Here is a 25,634-nt window from a genome sequence, read left to right on the forward strand (position 1 = left end):
AAAGCCTGCTCTACATATTTAAGCTTTTTGATGGATGGGAAGAAAAAAACAGAGTGACCTTTTGAAGAAGGAAAAGTCTTTTCATATAGATCTCAATGCAAGGTAATTCAGGAATAACCGCAATTAGAAACATCCCCAAACATACAGCCGTAGAGATGCAGCCTGATCAGGAGGATATATTTGTGGAAAAGATACATTTAATTAATTCACAAGTATGCTTTGTTTTGACTATGCAAATCCCAATGAACAAAGAAATTAGTGATTTCAATGGGAGGAAAAAAACAACTAAAAAAGTACTGTATTATCAAGTTCCATTACTCTATGGCAGAGGTCTTCAACATTTTCCAGGCCAAGGACCCAAACTGATGGCGAGACGGAGCGGGGACCCCCTAATGATATATATTGTATGAAATTGTGTTATATCCAACTGGTCCTATAGTCACTCTATTACAGATTGAGTCATGTAACAAAAGTAATTTCTCCCTGGGATTATTAAAGTATTTCTGATTGGGACAGGTGTTGTGAATGAAACGGTGCCCAACTTGAAAGAGCTCCTGTGTGTCGCTGAATGTGTGCATTGATGACTGAAAGACATCTTCTGCCTCCATTTATCTGTTTACTACAGTGTGTTGAATTCATGTTAACGTGTATTTAAAGACATTTCAATTAGTAGAAAAAAATGCAGGGTGGAATATAAAAAAAAAAAGTCTAATCAACCAAAATTTTCGCGACCTCCATGCAGTACCTCCGTGGACCCCTACGGGTCACGGACCCCTGTTGAAGACCTCCGCTCTGAGGAGACATTAAGAGCAAGCTAGGAGCTGTATCAAGAATAACCGCCTGATAAATCTAACGCCCTAGTATATTAATGGGGGTAGCATCTTGAATTATTCTTCATCTTTTGAGTATATCTACAAAAAATTCAAATAAAACACTGATCTAATGACAGGTTTTAATCTCTCACTGCCTAATCACATCTAAACACACATCTTTACAAGGTTTAAGTCCTCTGATGTGGTGGAATCATCCAGGATAAAAATTACCAAAGTATTTAGAGCTGATCTGAATCCCTCCGTCTCATTTTTAACCCCGATCCATATATCTAATGAGCTGCCGTTTGGGATGTCTGCCATGCATCTGCAGCAGCAGCAGACTCACCTTTAGGAAGGGGGACTCCTCCAGCATGCTGAGGAACTCTGGGAAATAATCCCCGACCTCTTCGTCCACGGCTCCTACCAGGCTAATCTGTCTCATCGCTCCAGCTCTATATGTGCCATTGCTGTAAGTTCTCTTCACCTGCAGAAAAGTGAGAAAGAGAAAACACTTTTTAAATCTTCCCTAAAAAAGTCCAAAGAAAGATAAAGCTAATTATTACAGTCCATTTTAGGGTTGGATAGAGCCCCCCCCCCTTTTTTATGCATAAAAAAAATCTGATCTCCTACATCTAACACAATATTTTTAGAGCCAAAAGGAGGAAATCAAAGAGCCCAAACCATGAATGATGTTTCCTGGTTATTCCTGTGAGGTTCAACAAAGAAATAAAAAATCATAAAAAAAAAAAACAGGAGGCACTAAATTCTGAACAGGGGAGAAACAAATCCTCATAGAAGCTGGAAATCATTACTTGGTGTCAAAATAGACTGTATGCGTGAGTGTCGGCGGATTTACTTTTCCGTTTCTGCTCTGCTTATGTGACTCAGACGGTTCGCTGCTTTTCACTTGGCTGACGGTGCAGCTACCCGTCTCTCACAGCCCTGGCCCTCAACAGTCCCTCTGTGTGTGCATGCCTGTGCAGTACGTGCAGCATGTGGTCTGCACGCTGTACTCTTGGCTGATTTGGGATGCGAATGTGTGTGTGTGTGTGTGTGTGTCCCAGCAAGCCAAATCCTTGGCTGCGCGCCTCTAGTGAGTCACCACTTGACAACAAGGCAGAGCTGAAGGTGGAGAGACGGCGCATAGGGAGAGGAGTCAGGATACCAACGAAAGGAAGAAAACAGGTGGAAGGAAGAGAGGAGGGGAGTGATGAGAGCTAGAACTAGGCTTGTAAAAATAATCAAACCCCTATTGCCGCTTTACGACAATAGGGAATTTGATTTTTCCTTTTTCTTTAATAAAAAAGGAGAAAAGGGTTCATAGTAAGTCTGATGGAGCTTAAAGCTCCACTGTTCAAGCAGGAGAATATGTCTTTCTGATGACTAGTTAGTTATACACAAGTTGGACAAATAAGACCCAAGCTGTGTGATGGAAAACTACCAATACAAAATACCTGGAGCACACCTTCTCAATAGCAAAACATAACGGCCATTTTTCTCTTTAAAACAGCAAGGAATAGGGAAGCTGGTCCCATCTGACAGGAGGATATTTGAAGCTGAATATGTGGCACTAATACAGGAAAATCTAATGGAGTCTGCTAAAGACTCAAGACCAACGTAGGAGGTTAAAATTCATCCCAACGTCCCAAAACATATAATCAGAGCTTGAGTAGTACTTAACATCATAATAAACACTTCAAGGCAGGAAAAGATTGTTCTAGAACAGAACTAAGTTTGGCTGATAAAAAACACACATTTCAGTTATTGGTTCCTAATCTGTTTAAAACTTTGAAAACCATCTTTCATATTCACAATTATGCCCTACTTAATGTTTGAAACATGAAAAGGTTAAAATGAAAGACTACAATCAGTAAAAAGGCATAAACGCACAGAAACGATTAGCATTAGAACAAACACATAGAAGTAAAAGGGAGAAATATCAGATACAATTATAAAGTAGGCAGAGGGACAACCATGATAGGCTTGGAAAAACAAAACAAGGAGGCTTTAAAGAGGAAGATGGAGGGCAGATGGAAGTGAGAAGCGAGTACTTGGGGTATAAAGCGCAAACTGGACACAGACTAAAGGAGAAAGGGCGAGACAGCTGCCAGGAGCATCTCTGGGCAAAGTGCCGACTCCTTACTAAAGCCATTTAAAAGCCGATCTAAAAGAGCATAGAGTAGATATAGCATCCCTGCTGCAGGTGTTTTATGTATTACCATTTACAAACTGACCCAGCTGCATGTTTAATATCAAACCATTGGACTCTTTCTGGTTAACGGCGAAAAGGCAACATCACTTTACAATGTGCTTTTCCCACTTCATTAAATCCTGTCTGTCTCCCGACACTGAAGCGGACGCAACGTATGCTAAAGGCCTGGATGATTCCCTTCACACACGCACAGCTCAAGTACTAGTGAGTCAACGACCTTAATATGTGTGCGCACACATGGATTCATCATCCCTTTCACGAGTGACTCCCTTAGTGTTGTCGCCACAGAGCTTGTGTGCATTTGTGAGTGAATGCATTTATCTGCGTGTCTGATTTTAATTAGCCCTGCTTATGAGCACATCTCTTTATCTGTGTGTGTGTTTACACATGCATAATTTAACAGATGAATAACCCTCCGTGTCAACTGTAAACAGCAGCATTAGGAAACCCTATCCAGGCCTCCGCTAAACAGACGTTTTCCAGCCTGTGGTTGGCTCATGCTCGGGTCTATATTCGGTGAAGGAAAGGGGAAATGTGGCAGACTTCCTCTGAGGAGATATTTACAAGATGCTCCAGGTCGTTGCTTCTGTATACTTGCATGTAAACACACTCTCTCTACTTTGTGTTCAACTCAGGTCATTTTCTCTATTGTGTCGCTAGCTTTTTTTCCTTCATAAACCGCTAATCCATGCTGGGAAGTTAAACAGCACTACTTGTTAATTCTGTACCGACTCCCCTTATCTGTAATCAACTCATCCCAGCTGAGTTTACACTAAGCCACGGTCTCACTGGTCCACCTGACCCTTCCTTAACCTCTCTCTCTGTCTGCATCTCACTCTTCCTCAGTTCTTAGCCTCTCTCTCTGTCTCAAACATTTTGCTCAGTCAATCTCTTGACTGTTAAGTCTATTAGTTCGTTACTGCGTCTGCGTCACAACAAAGCTTATGGCTGCTGACCGGGGGTCTCAGACACAACTACACACTCCTTAGCATCATAATCTCTCCTCTGAACACCTTCAAAGCCAGATACAGATCTGTGGAAACTCTTAAATAGAGATAAAACTGGTGCAACACCAACTCTAACCGAATAACTTGCTTTTCAGATATATATATATATATATAAAAAAAACAGTTTTGTTAATAAGACAGATTAATTTAAATACTACTAATTATGTTCATTTATTTCTATTCCATCATTTTCTGTCACAATATTCTAAACATTAAAATAGCAGAGGAAGTAGAGAGGCTTGAGTTTTATACTATAGTTCAGTGATGTCTTTCCAGTCACATATTGCTGCAAGCTGCCCGTCAGCTGGCCTAAAACAGTTTTAAGCTAACTTTAATGTGCTATAAGGAGCAGAACGACTAGTTTTCATATGAAAATCATGGCTTTGACTGAACTATCTTTCAGTTATTTGAAGGTTTTGTAGCTGCCAAGCTTTTAAATGCTGCACTGTGCCACTGCTTGCTCAACACCTGATGTTGTGACAACATTCCAACAGTCTGTGACTGAACAAGAGACCAAATTACTTCTTAGTACAAGCACATCATGCATCGACCGCCGAGCTCTGCCTACCCTGAGAAAATGGAGAGCTGTAATCTTCCATAATCCTTTAGTGGCAGTGAAAATGGCTTCAGTCGGGTACGAAATTCAAAAACTAAGACTCACTCACTCTGGCCCCTGCCTGCCTTCACATTATGAACGTCGTAAATAAACGGAGCTCTTCAAGTCGAAGTGAAAGATCCACGCAAGCTGCTTTCGTTTCTTTTCTCTCCCTCTTCTCCTTTAATTCTTTCCTTGCTGCCCTCGCCCCATATAATAGGCAGCGGAGCATTCATTCATGGCTGGAACACAGAGCTGCTACACAACTGAGCAGAACCATGGAGTACAGGGATAAAAAAGACACTGAAAGAATAACAGAGTAAGGGACATAATAAAAAAGGAGAGAAAGGGAGAGAAAATGTGCCTGATACACCATTAATCCCTGTGTGTGGGTGTGTGTGTAAGTCATCAGTATGCAGGCTCACACCTGGGTGTACGTGTAGACTGTATATCTACAGCCCAAGGTCACTGCTGAGAGGTACAAGGGAGGAAAAAATTAACAAGGCCAGTGGACAATGACGTTAGCCCTGTGGGGAACATTATAAGAGGGGACTACACAAGACAAGAGGTTTAGGTAGATTAGATGAATGGAGGCAATTGGCAATTAAGGTAATCTGGGATTTTCCTTTAAAATGTGGAGATTACATATGTTTCTGCAGTCCCCTAAAGAAAGCAGGAATAAAAACAAAAAATCTTTTAGAATTTCTTGTTTAGATAAGCCAACCCAAAGGGAGTGTTTTACGCCCCTATAGCATTGACACGCTTCCACTGAGAAAGAGCAGGCAGGTTCTCACCACAAAAACCCTCAGGAGGTCTGAGGCAACAAAAGGCTTTTCATTAGTAAACTCTGGACCTTAGACAAGTCTAAATGAAGAGGTGTATCTGTGTCACTGGGCTCTGGAGACCATCAGCCACCACACGCACCTTTCTGGTTTTTCCCGATTTACTCAAACGGTTAAGAGGTCTGAAACTACAGCTGCCATTTTTTAAAGAGCAAAAGATGAAAAGCACCTTTTTTTAATGTGGTTTTGACTCCCAGGCTGACAGACCGTGAACCGCTGCTACCTGCATTAATGCTTTCATCTCTCACAGCCTGCTAATGCCACCTTTCATTTTCTGCCATCACTGCAAATTTCCTTTCTATATTCTTGTCTCAGCTGCTGCTGCTGTTATAATGACCATTTGTTACTTATGCATTTCATTTCTTTAGATAAACAGAGGTATAGCAGGTAAAAACAATTATAAAAAGAGACCAATGTTTTGTTTTTTCCCCCCGTTCACTGACATTAAATCGGATCAGGTTATAGTAAAGATAACCAAAATAATTTCTATTTTCTGAATGTCTAAAGAAATGGAACATTGCTTATCACTTTTAATAAATTCAGAAGTTTGCATATAGATCACCACGTTCTTCCTTATGTGGAAGAGAACTGAGACACCGTTTGTCCTTTTGGGAAAATTCTAAGATCTCTGATGGGGCCAGTATTATATTTATAAGCAAATATGTATGTGGTAACATTTCCGAAATGTTGAGCAGGGATACTGTTCAAAAAGTGAGTGGATTTTGGCGAGAGGGTATGAACGCCATCGGTTTCAGAGATATATATTTATTTATTTTTTTATTTGAAATGTTAGAACTGCAAATATACAGTCATGTTTCTATTCTTGTTTTTATGTATTTTTTAGTGTTTTTCAGGATACACTTTAAAAAAATGAAATTGTCTGGAGAGCTGGTAACAAAAATTTCTTTTTGTTTTCATTTGTTTACATTGTACACAAAATGACAAAATAAATCTTTCTAAGTCTATATATATATATATATATATATATATATATATATATATATATATACACTATATTGCCAAAAGTATTTGCTCACCCATCCAAATTATTGGAATCAGGTGTTCCAATCACTTCCATGGCCACAGGTGTATAAATTCAAGCACCTAGGCATGCAGACTGTTTTTACAAACATTTGTGAAAGAATGGGTCGCTCTCAGGAGCTCAGTGAATTCCAGCGTGGAACTGTGATAGGATGCCACCTGTGCAACAAATCCAGTCGTGAAATTTCCTCGCTCCTAAATATTCCACAGTCAACTGTCAGCTGTATTATAAGAAAATGGAAGTGTTTGGGAACGACAGCAACTCAGCCACGAAGTGGTAGGCCACGTAAACTGACGGAGCGGGGTCAGCGGATGCTGACGCGCATAGTGCGAAGAGGTCGCCAACTTTCTGCAGAGTCAATCACTACAGACCTCCAAACTTCATGTGGCCTTCAGATTAGCTCAAGAACAGTCCGCAGAGAGCTTCATGGAATGGGTTTCCATGGTCGAGCAGCTGCATCCAAGCCATACATCACCAAGTGCAATGCAAAGCGTCGGATGCGGTGGTGTAAAGCACGCCGCCACTGGACTCTAGAGCAGTGGAGACGCGTTCTCTGGAGTGACGAATCGCGCTTCTCCATCTGGCAATCTGATGGACGGGTCTGGGTTTGGCGGTTGCCAGGAGAACGGTACTTGTCTGACTGCATTGTGCCAAGTGTAAAGTTTGTTGGAGGGGGGATTATGGTGTGGGGTTGTTTTTCAGGAGCTGGGCTTGGCCCCTTAGTTCCAGTGAAAGGAACTCTGAATGCTTCAGCATCCCAAGACATTTTGGACAATTCCATGCTCCCAACTTTGTGGGAACAGTTTGGAGCTGGCCCCTTCCTCTTCCAACATGACTGTGCACCAGTGCACAAAGCAAGGTCCATAAAGACATGGATGACAGAGTCTGGTGTGGATGAACTTGACTGGCCTGCACAGAGTCCTGACCTCAACCCGATAGAACACCTTTGGGATGAATTAGAGCGGAGACTGAGAGCCAGGCCTTCTCGTCCAACATCAGTGTGCAACCTCACAAATGCGCTTCTGGAAGAATGGTCAAAAATTCCCATAAACACACTCCTAAACCTTGTGGACAGCCTTCCCAGAAGAGTTGAAGCTGTTCTAGCTGCAAAGGGTGGACCGACGTCATATTGAACCCTATGGATTAGGAACGGGATGTCACTTAAGCTCATATGTGAGTCAAGGCAGGTGAGCAAATACTTTTGGCAATATAGTGTATATATATATATATATATATATATATATATATATATATATATATATATATATATATATATATATATATATATGACTTAGAAAGATTTATTCTGCAGCCACTTTTGTTTAAATTAGCATTTTCTCTCCGTCTCAAGCTTCTTTTCCGAACATTCGGCTTTACTTTCAACCGGAAGCCCTTCCGCGCAAACATATCGCGATTTCATATATACCTGACAATTGTTTTTATAATTTTTTTTTTAAGAAAGCATTTAAATGTAACGATAATTAATTAAGGCCTTAATTTAAAAAAATTATAATTTCATGACATTTAATGACTGGCGGAAGCCCTTTTGGAGGCATGTCCAAAGTTTAGATAAACTAAAATGTAGGCGTTTGGCTACATCGCCTGCATTTCATTCAAGCCTCAGAAGAGCATCACAACTGTGAAGTATGTGGGTGGCAGCATCATGATCATCTATATGCATCCACATTTCCCGCTGATTTTAAACTCTGATCCAAGTCTCATAACATAAATCAATTATTCCCTGAATGATTAAAAATCCAGCAAATAGGGGTATAAAATTCAAACTGTTTGACTCAATTTATATAGTTTAAAATGCCCGAATACAAAATACTAAGGAAATGCATGTAATAGGGAAAAAGGGTGCGGGTTTAAAATTGGGCTCAATAACCCTTATTTATTATTCATTTAAGAGAAATTAACCTGGTTAACCTAACTGACCTCAATCTGTAAAGATTGAGTCTGATCAAATTAGCTGTTCTGCCTTCAAATTCTATTTCTTTTAAACCTGAATAACACTGACATTCAAAACATTATCCAGATGTGCCTACATGTAGTATAAACCTTTTCACAATGCTGCCATCTGATCTAAAATCAAAGATCAAATTTTCAACATTAGTGCCAAACATTGTAATAATGAAGAACAGATCGAGGGAGATGCTTCCACCGAAAGAAAAAAACCCACACAGCTCTATCCAGCACACAGCAGGTAAACAACACGACTTCCACTATTGTTTATATAATCTCACTACACCTCACTTTTTTTTCTGCATTTATATTTAAACTTATCCCTATATCATATTCTGATAGAGGCTAAAATACAAGACAATAAATTAGTACAATGTAGAGGTGAAACAAAAGATTTAATATAATCCAAACAAAATGCATGTATATAGAATAACCATAAAGCCAGAGAGACACCAAAAACTTAAGGAGAGCTTTAAAAGGGAACTATTTGCACAAGACTTCATCATCTCTGAGAGATTAAGACTCAAGAAGACAATAGGAAGGCTGGAAAAAAGAAAGAAAGAACATTTTGGAGATAAAAGCACATTACTTTGCAGCATCTTCATTGTAATTTCATTCATCTGTAGAATACTGATCCCAGCTCAATCTAATCATTAGGTTTAATTCTCACACTTGAAAGAAAACCACAGACCAAGACATTCTGCTCATAAATATCACTATGAAACCCCTTCAAAGGAAACACACAGCAACGTTATAACCCCACTGGCCATTTTAATTTACAACAGCTTCCCTGCCTTACACCAGCGCGTTTAACTTGACTCATGTCAAACAGGCATGAGCACCTTCTGCGGGTGCGAATGAGTCTCTGCCTCCTTCTACAACTGAAAATTACAAGCTAAACTTTGCAGGCCTCCACCTCTTCCTGTGGCTGCAAGCCTGCATGTGTGAGAAAGTTTGACGACTCAAAATGCAAAACATCCCCTGAACCTTTTAACATTTTGTCAGGCTTAAACCGTAATGTAATGAACTTTAATGGGAGTTCATGCAGTAGGCTACTAAAAACTAATGCATCATTGTGAAATGAAATTAGTTTTAGATGTGAAAAGCTGGTAGAGACACACCTCAACCCCTTGCAGCTATGATTATAAAAATAGTGTGCTTCTTTAGCTGCTTTTTCTGCAAAACAATAATAATAATAATAATTTTTGTTTCATTCCACATTAAATTAATAAAAGTTTGTGTGCAATAAAATGTGAAAATGTTACAGGATCGATGATTTTTCGTGACCTCTTTCTCTGTGAATGGGTTCAACTTACCTGAGAGTAGAAATTAGCCATAGTGGTTGTTTCTATGTCCTTTTTTCCTAGTATTTCCATTTTGACTGGAGCTGATGGGAACTTGGTTGAAAAGTAATCCAAGAAGTCAGGGAGGTTCTTGGCTTCTCCGTGAACTATTCCCATGACATAATGAGCGGCCTGTAACAGAAAAAAAGAATCTGCGATGCGATTTGGAGAAGACAGATTAGGGTCCGAATGCTCTAGAATAAGACGGGCCACATTAAAGCACCCTAAAATACCCAAGCCTTTAACAGACTCATCAAGCTAAACAGAATCGGATGTGACAAAACTATAATAATTCCTTTAAGGTTTTAGTGAATGCACTTTACCTTGGATGAGTCCTCACTGAACGACAAAGTGACAAACTCTTGGGCAAATCTTTGTCTCTGGTCCAGAGAGAGAGATGAGAGCTGAGAAGCATACGCATGGGCTACCAGAGCTCCTCCATTAGGCTGGTTTTCAATATATATATAGGGGGCGAACTCCAGGCCCGCCTTTCCAGGATGGATGCTCTTTGAGGCGTGTTTTGTAGAAAATGGGGGCTTTAGAGGAGATGAGCAAAAGGATGATTTAGAAGGAGGCGAAGAAGGCCAGAATTTGGAGTTTTCGTCATCAGGTGAAAGATAAACGGGCAGAGGAGACTTGAAAGGTGATGAAGCAGAGTTATTAGTTTGCTCCGCGGATGAGAGAGAGTTGGCTGCTGTAGAAGAAGGTGGTAGGAGAAGAAGACCAGCGCAGACGGTTTGGCAGGAGCGGTGGTACATCTTTACTCGCTTGTGCTTCTCCCCTTCTTTGTGTTTCTTCTTCTTTTTCTTCTTCACTTTTTTGATTTGCAGTTCCTCCGAGTTGATATTTACTTTCTCTCTTTCTTCTGGATGGATGACAGAAAAACAAGGAGATCATTTTTTTTCTTCCCTTTTTTTAAAATATCAACAGTGAAGGGAAAAGTTATCTGAAAAGGCTTGTGGGCTACATGTCAAATTAGAGTTTTTTTCTGATCTTTAGACTAAACAGAAAGATTTTAAAAATCTACCTCGAGTCTTTAATTATCCAAACATCTTTTAACTTCTTTAAACACGCATTCCAAGAGGAAAACTGAAAATAATGAGCACCAACTATTTTTAAACATGAGCAGACAGATGAGTCATTGCTCTTCCCAGCCGCGTGCATCTCTTTGTGGTGTGCACAAAAAAATAAATTGAAACAGAATCCCTTGAGAACAGACGCTCTGACTAAGTCAGGCAGAAGTTTTGTCAATATCTAAAGAGAGATAAAACTGTGTGCTGTTGGTTTATCTCCTAAAAACCCCAGAAGCAAGACAAACTAGAGCATGGAAATTTAGGCTGGGTGCTAATTGTGACTGATTGCGAGAGGAAAACAATTACCAGCTTGATTCTAATTCTTCTTTACTGGTGATATTTTCTGCATGAATAAATGTGAGCGACACTACCAGAGCATTTAAGCGTCACATGTTTACTGTTAAATGAGGGAGGAAGGGCAGACTGCTGAGCAGCAGAGGGACAGACGGTATTAAAGAGAGCAGTAGAGAGATGGGGTATTTAGAGTACAATACTAGAGCTACTAATCCAAAAGCTCTCCAACATACAGATCACCCCTCCCCCAGTTCGAGCTAAATATGGACAAAATTAGAAACCAAACACCCTATACCACCATCTCAACCTTGATCATGTCGGTATGATCTTAATAAAGAGAAATAAAAAAGGAGCTGAAGAAACACCTCCTAGAAAATGTCCCTAAAGCAGGTTAAAGGTATAAAACTGCAGCCAAAGCTCTGCTGGTTTACAGAAATAAACTTAGAGAATATGTTGAAGACAACGGCTGTCAGTCACTTTTTTTTTTATAGAACCATGTCAATCCAGTTTAATTTAGCTCGCTGAGATTTCACTAATTTGTAACTAATTTTTAACCATAAACATTTTAGATAATATAGAATCTTATTTAACCTAATTCAATAATGTAGTCAGATTCAGACACGATTATGCTAAATCTATTATTAATGTTATAATACTAATCATTTAAAGCAAATTGGTAAAAAGTCAACCTGAATGCACCCAGACTTTTAGCAATCCACAGAAAATGTGACAACAGTGGAGAGAAACCACTTCCTTACTCCTAAAATAGAAAGCCAGGCTGTCCCAATCAGTGCATGGGAAACTCTATGGGCTAATTGATCGGTGGAAAATTAGGCTTACATCTTCCTAAAACAGCCAAGTTATAATGGTCTATTTTAGGGTTATTTCCGTTATCCCAACCAGCTGATAAATGGACAGAATATTAAGTTATTTACTGATAAACCTTTTACTTCTACATATTTAGCCTTTTAGTTTTTGATTTATGACTTGTCCATTCTGATACAAAGTAAATGAATTACCTATTATTTCCTTTTTTGAAATAACTGCAGTTATTTGATTTGCTACAAAACATAAATTCAAATTAAGGAAGCTGAGAAAAATTGTCTGATGATCAGAATCACATAATATTTCAGCTTGATTGGTCTGTGAAGGCAGCATGTCTGAGGGCTAACAGATATTTTATGGAGTGAGATTAAATCCATTGCACAGCTGCAGTAAAAAATGTCTTCAACAAAAAGTCCTTCAACAATTATAATCATGTCACCTCAGCTCTAGTAGAAATAATTAATAACAATCTAAGCTAAGCTTGGTGCATTTCTTTTATTCACCAGCTTTTACTGAAATCAAAATAAAGCTCATCAAAGAAGTGTTTCTGATGCATTCACAAAGCAAAAATAAATAAAAAAAATGGATGTTTGTGCTTTGGTGCATTTAATGAACAAAAAATAAAATCTAATTTTCCATGGCTGATAAGCTTATCAAAGGAGAGGAAAGATGAAGGGAATATTTATCAGATTTTAATCAGCAGAAAGCCAATTTGTCCAACACTATTATTTAATTCTGGTTGCAACAATAACCAGGAAAGAAAATACAGAAAATTAAAAGAAAATATATATATATATATATTTTTATATATATAAAAAAACCTCAACGTCATTATTTCATTAGTGTTTTGAGCTTTGTAATAAAACAGGTGAAGCTGCTCCTTACAGGGAGTCTCCATTTGTTTATTCTTTGCCGCCTGCTTTAAAATAAAAATAATGAATAAATAAAAAATATTTGTGCCACTTGGCTGAACAATCTGATCTGTTTAAGGTCAGATAAGTATACAGTTAGATTTACACACAGGCCCTCAAACAACCTCAGGGGCGGTAAAAAAGATTTACTGTCAGATTGGTCGTTTGGTACTTATTGATTCTCCATCCTTTCCTCCACTGCCTGCCTCTCTCACTCTCTCTCTCCTTCTCAATTGTAAACTTAACACTCTTTCACTGATTAGATTTCTTACTTGCTACTCACAGTCTCTCTGTCACTCGGAGCATTTGCAGGTTTAATACTCTGATTTAACACTGCAGTAGGCGCTGCTAAAACCACCATTCAGCTAGTAAACTTTCGTCTGGCTTTGTTTTTTTGTTTTTTTCCTCGCCCTGTGTGGACTCCAAATCAAACGCACGATTGCAGCGTTTCCATTATGCAAAACATAGATGATTAAAAACCAGACTTCCTCGCAGGCTGACTGTAGGATTAGAGCTCAGTCTTGCTCTCGGTCTATCGTTAGACCTCCTAACTCCTCTGTGTAATGAGAAGATGAATCAACATTACGAGGGTGCACATCCCCTCTACGGAGACCAGGAAGGGAGACGTATTACAGATAATCTCTATGTAATTTCCATCTGCAGCCACTGGTCATGGTGTGTGGTTAAAGTGCCGCTAAGTCCTTGAAATGTCACAGTGCAGCCATGACATTATAGTATGAAAGGATCTGTCAGTCTGTGGGTTTGGAACAAATCAAATCAATGGGAATAAAGCCGGTCTCCATTTAGATCTACATGGCTGTGTGATGCATGTGAAACTCTGTAGGCTTTACCCTTAAAGTGGTGGATAACTAATTAATTTCATTAAAAAAGATGAATAATGACATTTGAAATACACAATAGCCTGATCAGGAAAACAGAGGATTAAAAATATTTATCTAAATCACCAAATTCGTCATGATTGTAACAGACATGCACCAACACACTCAACAAGGAGGTTAAGGTGAAAAAGTCGGCTTCTAAGGAGCATCATTTTCAGAATGCTGTATGGAAACATATGAAATGAAAGTTAACTGGAAGGAAGACATTCTCAAGCAAACAGAAAAAACTGAAGTTTCCTTATTGGTCTAAAATGTCTTTGGGTAGTTTAAGGTAATAATCTACAAAATACAAATAAATAAATGCTCCTATAGAGAATTCTGAGTTAAATAATTCTTTATAACATGTTTCTAAACTGAACTACTCAAAGTAGCATCATATTTTATATATATATTGAGACGCATAAATTGGGACACTTTGTTTTATGTTAGGGTAGCAGAATAAAAGACTTTTTTAAAAATTCTTGTCCAAAGCTTTGTGCCATGTGTCCACCACATATATGTTTATTACATTTTGAGATTCAAATTAGTTAAATTCAAGTTCAGATGATATTCATGCTTTTTGCAAAACACTGTTAACACAAAAGAATAAGAGCATAAAAAAAATATATGAAACATAAACAAAAAAATTACTAGAAAGCCATTCATGGAGACAGCTTATCCTGCAAAGGTGAGCTTATGCACTGGGTCACAGCTGTCACTATGATGTTTAAAATCAGAGTTCAAAAGCGCACAGTAAGACAGGGGGTCAGACTAAATAAATCATGAGCTCGCATTCATCACGTGACGGGAGGCGCACCGCAAAGGTCAGCCTAATGTCAGGGATGCTAATATCGTGCTGCCAGCCAGTTACTGGGAAACATCAGGTGTTTTATGGAGCAGTAGGAGTTTTTCATGCTTTGAAAGTTCATCTCGCACTAATAATTAACCACATAGCAGCCCTTGGAAGGGCACTAAAACATTTTGATATTGAACATATATCAACTATCCATCCATCCAATCAGTCTGATAAGTAGCACAATATTAAAAACTTGTTTGTCAACATGTAATAAATTGGTTTAAAGACATTTGCAGCTGAACATCCTGCAACAGAACTACAGCTTAAAAAGAGATCTGCTTCATTCTGTCACATCATTTGGGATGCATGAGTGCTTCCACCAACCTTTAATCGGCTGCTTGACTTCGCCATTCTCCCTCTTGATCTCATTCATCACTTTGTGTTTTTTCTTCTCTTTCTCTCGTTCTTTGACCTTCTTCCTTTCGCGCTCCTTCTTCTTGTCTTTACAAGGGTTCTCTGGAGAAAAACAAACAAAAAGTATGTGGTATAAAGTAGGGCTGAAACAAGGCAGAAATAATTGTCAACTAATTTAGTAACGGTTAATCGTTAAATCAAGTTTAGAGACTGTAAAACATGCCTTTAGCTTACAGAGCAACCCACTTAGAGCAGTAATTGTATTCAAATTGTAAAGAAAATATATAAACATTGTGCATTCAAAAAAAAAAAAACATGTCTGTCAATATGTTCTATCCAGAACTCCTCACTTGGTTTAATTTCATAAAAAATATCTTCTTTAAGGAACCTTTGGCTCTCAGATTATTAATCGATTAATTGAAAAAAAAAAAAAAAATCAACAGATTAATCGATTTTTAAAATAATCGTTGCAGCCCAAGTTTAAAAGTTTCATACCTCAGTTTAATCCCCAACCACAGTAACGGGTTTATGCACATTTAATCCAGGATCATTTGTTTCTCTAATTCATTGAGACTCTTGGTGCATAAAACACAACGGCGGAGGGAAAAAAAAAAAAGCAATTTTCCTTTTCACGCTGCAGTCTAATCTAAAGCTACATCTCATCAGGACACACACAACTGTTTTCTCCAACTCTGTCTTTCTTCTCCTATTCTCTGCTAAGCAATCATCAATAAGCTCTCTTTCTATCAGAGCTCATACAATCCAACTCCTGCAATATCCCTCCTTTGGCACTTTCTTTCTGATAAAATCATTTCAATGTTGAAAGAGTAAAACATTTGTTAGAAAAACAGTCTGGTTTCAAGACTCACTCAAATTAAACCCTTGTGACTGAGAAAAACCTGTTAGATAAATGTAAATATCGCACCCTCTTTTGTTGCTGGAGAGTCTTTTGGAGAGACGCAGCATGGACGCTGGCAAACACCCAAAGTTCCCAGCTGAGCGAAAAGTCTTCACCTCCCTCTACAGAACTTCTCAGTTTGATTCAACCTTTTATCATTTGCCTTCTTTGATCATTTTCTCCCTTTCACTTCCCATAAATAATTCATTAAAAAAAAAAAAATAACTTTCTCCTTTTAACCCTGTCAGCAGAACCAGCTGGTTTAAAGGAAGCTGTGTTTCCTTATGCTTCTCTCCACTGAATATTCAGGGTGTGGATAGAAGAACAGTCTTGTTCCACTCACAGTTTTCAGGATGAAAGAAGAAGAAAGAAGTAAGCTGGTGACGGGAATCCAGCTGTTTTCAACTTGACCAGCTAACAAGGGGAAAAATTCATTCTTTAGTCCTTTCACAAAAATATTCAAAGTAGCATAAAAGTACATTCTGCAGGTTTCATATCATCAGTTTGGTTAAAAACTCTTCAAGGCCTCAACTTTACTGCTGATTTGTAAACATTAACTGTGCTAATAGTGTTAAGATTCATAAACGGTCTATCTATAACATCCAGGAAGCAGAAGCCCAGGCGGCTGGCCTTACCTCAACGACACTTAAAAAAAAAAAAAAACTACATTAGAGCTGAATAAAGGGGCTACCCCAGAGAAGTAAACAGAAACTTTCTCACAGGCTTAATTAGACCAAATGTATATGGAGGCATATCTGTGATCAGAAATAAATGTTCAGCTTTTTCTGTCTTCTGAATAGGTTGCAGCTATCGGTTTTGAAGGGGAACACAGCAGGTGGTTTTCACTATTCAGATGATCACAGGAAAGACACCAAAGGCAGGCGGTTTGCAGTCTTTATCTACACCACCCGTTGCTTGCATTCAACTTCTTATATTCAGGAGGGGAAATCAGAAAATAGATATATGTATACATCTGTGGGTTTCTGCTTGATGTTGTCTGTTGAAAAGCCCAATTTAGAATGAAAAACAGCTTCCTTCTCCCTACTATCTGGGCTCTAATTTGCTATGGTTTACTTAGGAGACATCTTTGGGCGAGCATGCAACATATTGACCCTGGTAAGCTTTAAAGTACGCTTGTTGTTTCCTGTCAATACCACACTTGGACTTGCATCAATTCAATATTGCTAGGTATAAACTTTGATGTTTTAAACCAATTATACTTTCTTTCAGTGTTCTCTCTCCTCTATCAATATTAAAATCCATGCTTGTTTTGTTTGCACAGGACTGCAGAGGAATAAAAGAACATAAATTCTCTGCTTAGTGCAAAGGTTGGTTGCTGTTTGGATATATTATACATAAAACAACCAAAAACACAGGGGTCTAAGGAACAATGGGAACCACAATCCTTCACGCCTGTTAAATTCATGAGGTTATAAAATAAAAAGCATTTTTTTATCCAGGAGACATGTAGCATGGATCTTTCAACAGCACCCAAGCACGCACATGTTCCCTGAATGAAATTGAAGTTAATCATAACAGAAAGGCGTGTGAAGGCAGAGATTTTTTACTCTGGAAAAACTACAAGAAACTAGATATCCTTTATTTCCAATGAAAGCAAGCTGTTGCTGCATAATTATAAGTTCTTAAGGGAAACCCTGTTCCCCTGAATAAATCTGTTCATGCTGCTTTAGCTGCTCCAAGCTTCTTCAAAACAATAATGTAAAACAGCAATCAAAACAAACAAAAACAAACCCAGGCATGTCTGGAGGCCATATGTCTAGAGTAGCAGCAGTCTGGTTTATGGTATCAATTTATTAGAGCTAGTCAAAAAAAATTTGGGAAAAAAAGAGAGAAGAACTTATAGCACCTTATGCCTAACAGTAATTATTAAACATATAAAAGCCCTTTCACCACCTCTGGTATGAAGACAGACCAGCATTAGAGAGAGTAGTGAAAATGTGTGATGCTTGCAGCATCCAACAATCAGCTAAAATAGGTAGCTAAGGATTTCAAAGGGACAAAGTTCTTTAAACAGACAATTACTGCGGCTTATCAAGTTTATATTTTTTAAAGCAGCTTAACTTTTTCCTCAAAACAATCTTTCTCAAATAAAGAATTTAAATCTCTTTAATTTTTACAGTTGCTAATAACAAGCATGCCGTATATCCTTTATTCTTAGATCTATTTTACATTGAATTTGTGGTTCTTTATATCTTGTTGTAAGGTTCTTCTGGAAAAATTTATTAAATCTTGTTCTCATTTCCAGACCAAATTTAACCAGCCTTCTCTCGGCTTTGCGCTTCCCCTTAGGATCTCTTTCCAACAGCAGCACCCCAACACTAATAATATTACTTGATGATCTGATACTGTTTGGATCCTCGTCGAAAAATGCTTGCCCTTTGAGACAGAGTATGGTGCCACTCTGTGCAAAGCATTCGAAACCGGTTGGTCTCAAGGCTTAAACTTTCTAAAATTCATCAAATGTTCTACAGCAGTAAAAACAGTATAAGTAGCAAGAAACGAGGATTTTACTATTTGAACAACAGTTTAAATATAACTACAGATATCAATTAATATCTTTAATTTAAATTATTCGCCTTCTTTTTTGTTGTCGTTTAAAAAAAGAATGATCTTGATGAAGACCAGTTTTTTCTTAATTTTATCCAGTCTGTTGACAGTACTGTATCTAAGCTTCCAGGGAGACATGGCCAATAACACGTCCTATCCTGACTAGGGGTGGGTATTGGCAAAGAAGTCATGATTCGATTCACGATTCACATGCCACGATGCGATTCTATCACGATGCATCATGATACTTGAAATATTGCGATATTTTCACTGAACACTGCAAGAAAAAGATGCAGCCCTTACCAGTGGCTGACTGGCTGGATATGATCTGGATGTGTCTTCAATTGATATATAACTGATAGCAACTGAATTCATACATAGCTGTATTTATTGAAATGACTTTTGGAGGTGTTGCCATGGAAACAAATACTGTACAGAAATATTACTATTACTGGCGTGGACACACTGACAAAAAGATCTTAGGATTCATCAAACTTAAAATAACAAAATAAGGATAATCAGTGCCGTTAACATGGCCTCAGTGGTACTTTTGTAAATTACGTGCATCATATCAATTTCATTTTTACCTTCTTTGTTTTTAAAGCCAAAATGCATCCAAGCATCTGACTTGAAATGTGATGGAGCCGCGGGGCGAATTTTCTCAGTGTCCTCCATGTTTTATTTCATATGACTCGTCTCAGTATCCCGTGGCCGGAAATGCTTGTGACACAAACCAGCAGGCGTCAACACATCCGCAGCGACATCTGCTGGACTGGAAGTTGTATTCCACTTGATTTGGCTAATGTGCGCCAACCATTCATGTACTTTATTTGTTCATTTTTTTTTATTTTTATAATCGATTTTTGCCTTCAAGAATCGATGCAGTAGATCACAAAAATTAGAATTGCGATGCATCGATATGACGATTATTTTGCACACCCTTAATCCTGACAGCAGTGGCTGTTCGCAGGGTGTCATGACCTCTTAAACTGACCAATTGCAAAAGGGTGACATCATGCCCTCACACTTAAAAAAAAAAGATAAAGAAAAAAACGGTTTTCCAAGGAGACCGACAAGTAGAGAAAACAAAAACAGAGCCTTCCAAAAGTATTTGTACCTTCTGAATGTTCTCACATTAAAACCACACGATGGTGTACGTAATCTGGGTATTATGTGACGGAGCAACTCAACATTTTTGCGAAGTGAAAGGAAGTTTATCCATTACTTTCAAAATCACATTAAAACCCTTCTGATTACATGTTATTAGATGTAATCAGACCACTAACAAATTGTCTACCAGGTTCAAATGCATAAAGTCCAACAAGCTCAAATGAAAAAACAAAAAAAAACAAGAGCATGATGCTGCCACCACCATGTTTTGTTGTGAGGTAGATTTTTCAGGGTTAAGTCAAGTGTTACTAGTTACAGTTTGTTGACTAATGCTGGCTAATAAATAAAGAAATGTTTATACAAAGATTAATAGCAGCTTCTGACTGCATTTGGTTTGCAAAATATTAAAGGGATATCACAACAAATGTGACAAAGAAAAACATGTGCAAAAAAATGTTTTACTGAAAAAGCAAAGTACTTTATGCTACAAATCTGACCAGGTCGGACAATCAAATAATATCCACATATAATTTATAGGCGTTTCTTCTTGTGTAATTTTTGAAATGAGAGAAAACTAACCAGCCATTTGTCATCATCCACAAGGGAGATGAAATGTTGGCGCATGTTAAGGCATTAGGATTGTTTAGAAAAGCTAAATGAAACTAACTTGAGCAGTAGAAATTTAATTGTGGTTTGCCTCAAACATAAGCTAGAGGTCATATGTTTTAAAAGACATTCTTCCTATCAGGTGCAGCTAAAAGCAAATCCACTACCTTAAGATATAAGAGGCCTTTAAACAGGCATTCTACCAGAAAATCTACTGAATTAGTATATAAATTTAGTCTCACACTGAAGTAAATAGTGTGAATTAACAAACCAAATATTTCCCAAAAGACGTCTTAACCTGGAATAAAATGCGCCGTCACTATATTGGTTTTAGTATGAATAAATGGGGAAAAGTTCAAGGCATATGAATATTCCTATTTGGCATTTAACCAATCAATACATTTCAATTAACTTTCACAATATATTGAATCTCAATCATCATTGCAATTTCAGAGCGTATAATGGTGCATAATGGGATGGGTGTTTATCATATCGTTTATCGTTATCCTGATAAATTTCTAGTCATGATAAGAACTTTGATTTATCACCTAAATGATAAATTAGAATTAATGTTGATTAAAAGCTCCAGAGATTTAAATTTTTCGGGGTTTGTTCTCTATTCCTTTACTTTTATTCCTTAACGGTTTGAGAAATTCAAAGTTTATGATTAAATGAGGTTACTACAGGATGCTTAGTGGTATAAATCAATTATTATTTAACTAGTGTCCTGAATTAGCCTTTAAATAAATGTGTCTATATTTTCAAGAGTAGCAGTTTGTGATTTTGGGATATGATTGCTGTGACGTGTAGTCACAGTCTTATGTTACCTAAGAAAGACTGTGAATAAAAAATGATTATTTTTTTAATAATCACTTTTATATTTATCACAATAGGACCACAACATGTTGTTATATGAGCCCTTGGCAGCAATAAATGTTAGGTTATAACATTCCTTGTGCCTGGTACAAAAAGAAGACTGAGAAAAGTGTAAATCCATTTCAAATCTATTTTGTCTATTAAAATATGCAACAATAAATTCCTATTTAATGTTTTCCCACTATACAAACACTTAGCCTTAAATATTTTTAAAAAGGAACTGATCTCTAACTAAGAGAATATTATAATAAGGAAATCAAAGAAAGAAGTTTTCCTAATGCCGTTCTGAAGACATTGTGTGGTTTTTTTAATCTCTCAGCAATACACTAGCCTAATGTCATGTCAAAAAATACAACTCTGTATGTCAAAGAAAAGTGGGGAAAAGGTCACAATTTCAAATGAAGAATGGTATAAAACCTGTGAGATGTCTCAGACTTCTACAAATTCACTAAAATGGAGGGAATTCAACTGGAAAATGTTCGTTCGATTCTTTATCACGCCATCTATTAAAAGTAAACAACTGTCCACCCAACAAATGTGTTGGAGGCAATGTGGCACTGCTGACGCCAACCATGCACATGTTTTCTGGAACTGCACTGAGATAAAACCTTGCTGGTCTTCTATCCACCTTACTCTGTGCAAAGTACTGTTGTATTCTGTTCCATTCACTTTTACCATAATGTATCTTGGCCTAATGTCTAATGTTTAATATGTCTAATAAACTCAACCATACTCAGTTGATGGACATTGTGGAGGAAATATCCACTATGGGATGAATGAATTTCATTTTAAGATCGAAAAAAGCTCAATTTAAAGAAAAATTGAGAAAATGGATAACATATAAACTAGCCTCGGAAACTGTCTGACTTTTGTATCACGACAACCAGTTGCTGTCTTGGGTTCGAGTGTTCACTTTTTGGTTTTGTACCTTGCTGATGCTCAGAGGGCTGAGATTAGTGCATTGTTTCCTTTATTGTCAAAAACAAAGATAAAGTGGGAAAAAAGGACTGATCTCGTGATAATAATGCAGGGAAAAGGGTCACAATATCAAAAAATCTCAAACAGAAGAATGCATAAATACTTTTCATTGATTCAGAACAACTATAAATTTAATATGCAATGGCTAAAGACTAGGATTGTCAAAAGTATCGATGCACAAAAAAGGATCGACACTAAAATGTTGTATCTGGATATGATACACGTTTTCAAAACTGTCAAAACCACTGAAAAGTGTTATTTTCTCTCTTGAAATCACAGAATGAAGCAGAGAGAAGTAGAACTGCATCCAAACATAGCTGACTCTGCTATCTATGTTTGACCAACATCGGAAATATGATGCCAAGTCCCCGGAAGCTAAGAAAATAAACATATGTATGTATGTCCTATTTAACTGTGGAAAAACCTGGGTTCCAACAACTTATTAAGCAGTTAAACCCAAGATAGAGCATTTATTTTAGTTTGTTAACTGGTTTAGCTAGTGTCATTGTTATGTGTGTAAAGCATAGCCAAGGTAGAAACATCCATATTTCTTTTCCATCCATCCATTTTCTGACTCATATTGTTGTTTATTGTATTTGTTTATTTATTTATTAATAAAACAAATTTTCCTTTACATTTTGGGTTCTTTGTTTTTATCCTTGTGGTATCGGAAATGGTATTGAGTATCGAATATTTTCCTGAGTATCTGCAGAGGCATAGCCAGAAAATTTTTATAAGGGTGGCCAGGCAATAACCAATGTACACAGAGAGGTGGCCAAAGTAGATAGGCACCAAAATCTCACGGTAAATCTATTTTCTAAATAAAGACAAACAATATTTTCACACAGCCTTTGCTAACAAATATATGAATACATTGAAACATCTGTGCTTTCTAGATAAAAGGTAATTACAATTACAAATATCTACATAAATTGATTATTTAATAATTTTTTATTAAAATAGTAATTAATGATTTCACTAAAGACTACTAGATGACTTTTCTCTTTACCCCATAAAACACAAAATCTATTTCTGGTTGAATTCTGTATTTATAATCTTTAATGTTATATTGATGTGCATAATCAACCACAGTGTTTTTTGTTGTTAATATATGAAAAATGTAAATGTTTAAATTATTCCACTTGAGAGTATTACTGTATTAGAGGGAAATAAATGGTAGAGGTGGCCAATGATTGGCTAAGGGTGGCCATGGCCACGATACAAAAATTAAACTCGATACTGATACTGTATCAGTATCGAGTTTAATTTTTGTATCGTGACAACCCTACTTAAGACATTAATTGATTTAATAAAGAAAAAAATACATCAGGCTGCATTTAACTGATAATTTCTGAAAATTATATTATTGCCTCTTAGAGTGTAAATAACAAATTAAGGTTACAATTTCTCATCTAACGCAATTTTTGATTGTTTTTAGGAAGCTGGTGTTCCATGCAGCCTGGGGTTACAGAGGGGGGCGTGGTGCACTACCAAAACAACACTTAGCCCATAATGGCGGGCGGCTGTCATATTGTTTTGACAGAACCAGCGAGTAGTTCTAGTTCACAACTTGAAACCAAACTATGACGAAGAAAAAATGAAAATTAAACTAGGTTTCCTCCTTGTTTTACATACTTTCCTCCCATTCCGATGTTATTTCCGTTAAACGAGCTGTTCCGTATCTCAATAAAATGTGTAATTTTGCTCCGTACGTCCTAATTACGTAACCATTCCACCGCAGCACGAGCGGCTGTTAACTAAGCAGGTCGCGCGACGGACCGAAGCTCCAGGGGTTCACGCGCGGGTGAGCGAGCGACATGAATCTGGGAGAACACAGCCCGTGGACACATCGATCAAACAGAGTTTAAAAACCCACTAAAATACGCTGTAAACAATCCCTCGAGGTCCGAGCATCGATTCCAGAAGCGCTCTGCTCGTTTATGGACGGTTCCATGAAGGATTGATTTTAAACAGAAGCTAAAACGGGAGTAGTGGGATAAATGAAAAGGCAGACAGTGACTGGGTCACGTTCAAACGGTCGAATTCATCAACCGAGTGGCTATAAAAGGGAACAATACGAGCCTACTAAAAGTTATGATATTAAAGATATAGACATAGTTTACCATGGCCTACCTTGTGATGGTAACAGGACATCTCCATTTTCTCTCTTCGCTGCAGAAATGTTGATATACCCTTTAATGGCGTTGCTGCTACTACTAACATTATTCCCAACACTGGAGGTCAACAACAGTTTATGTTTCTTTTTCTCCTCCCCGCCTCCTTTCCCCTTCTCTCTCTCCCTTTCCTTCTGTTTATCTTTACTCTTGGGTTTCGAGGAAGGCGCCTTGTGGAGGAAGAAATCGCTCTGTTTGAAGACTTTGAGAGGCTGGGATCCACCGGTAGCAGGCACTGGCTGGTCGCTGCTGCTCGCCTTCACCGGGCTGAAGCTCCATAAACCCGCGCTACCGCTGCTACCACAACTCTGTAGCTGCGGTTTCTTTTTCCCGTTGCTTCCATCAGCTCCGTACTTGCTGACTTTCTTCGGTTTAACGCTCCTCTCCTCGACTCGGAGCTTCTTGGGTGGCGGTGGGCTAGAAGCTCCGGAATACTGCGGGTGGCTGTCAGCGGTTACTTTAGCGAGACCGTTTTTGACCGAGGCACGCGGAGGAGAAAGAGGAACAGCCGCAGCTCCGGGAAGGTGAGCGGAGCCCTCCGAGTCAGCCATCTTGAGGTTTCTCCCTCTATTTACTCTGTTCCCCAACGGCCGCGGCTGCTGCTATTTTTCTTTTTTTTTTTTTTCCGCGACGTGCAAGTAGGCTGTAAATGGGCGGGGCGTCCAATTGATTGACGTATATGGCGTTTCTGGGCGGTGCTTATTTATGATTGACAGTGGGCGGGGCGTCACAACCCTGAGTAAATAAACAGCAAACCTCTGTGGGTTTGTAACACTATTAAGGACCCTCATACATGCTTTATGGGAAAAAAAAAACCCACATATATATTTTTTAAATATATATATATATATATATATATATATATATATATATATATATATATATATATATATATATATATATAATTTTTAAAATATATATATATATATTTTATTTATATTTTTAATATAAGTGGGTAAAAGCTATTTAAACCAACCCAAACATCACTTTACTTCTGCAAAAGAAATGGTTATAAATTGTATGAATCACACTAATAGACATTCATAGACTCTTACATTTCAAAAAATATTTTTCAATTAAACATTATAAGATAGTATTTTTGAAAACATAATGTTTAAAATAACAATGCCGGTTATGATTTAGTGCGTTTAACTTTTATAGGCCTTTAATCAAGTCAGCAAGACTCAGTTAAATCAATATATGCCTCCTCTTGTTATTTTTTTCCTAATCTTTTTATTAAAAAGTCAGAGGTAAAAACAATAAATCGTCATCGTGGTTACAAAAGACTTGCCGTTTTTCAAACTTTATACTCACTCAAAAACCTCCCCCCACTCCGACTGGACCCACAAATAATTACAATAATTGTGTTAGTAATGAATAAACAAAAAATTAAATAAAAAAAAAACACTGCACCA

At 37.7% G+C, this 25,634-nt stretch overlaps 1 protein-coding gene across 2 annotated transcripts in view; it reads right to left on the minus strand.

The window, feature by feature from the left end:
- Positions 1-24,840, minus strand: part of LOC119792962 (lysine-specific demethylase RSBN1L-like) — a 34,744-nt gene extending 9,904 nt beyond the window's left edge. Inside the window, exons 1-5 of one of the 2 annotated variants that reach the window (XM_038299828.1) lie at positions 24,179-24,840; positions 14,980-15,111; positions 10,142-10,683; positions 9,792-9,950; positions 1,159-1,296 (exon numbers count right to left, since the gene is read on the minus strand). In XM_038299828.1, the coding sequence (XP_038155756.1) occupies positions 1,159-1,296; positions 9,792-9,950; positions 10,142-10,683; positions 14,980-15,111; positions 24,179-24,770 (1,563 nt within the window). In that variant the 5' untranslated portion in view covers positions 24,771-24,840. Of the gene's footprint in view, positions 1-1,158; positions 1,297-9,791; positions 9,951-10,141; positions 10,684-14,979; positions 15,112-24,168 lie in introns of both variants that reach the window. The other variant, XM_038299829.1, reaches the window with a different exon arrangement.
- Between the last annotated feature and the right edge of the window lie 794 nt (positions 24,841-25,634).

The sequence above is a fragment of the Cyprinodon tularosa genome, unplaced genomic scaffold (assembly GCF_016077235.1).
Source record: "Cyprinodon tularosa strain WSP-4 unplaced genomic scaffold, ASM1607723v1 ctg437, whole genome shotgun sequence".
In the NCBI taxonomy this organism is placed as follows: Eukaryota; Metazoa; Chordata; class Actinopteri; order Cyprinodontiformes; family Cyprinodontidae; genus Cyprinodon; species Cyprinodon tularosa.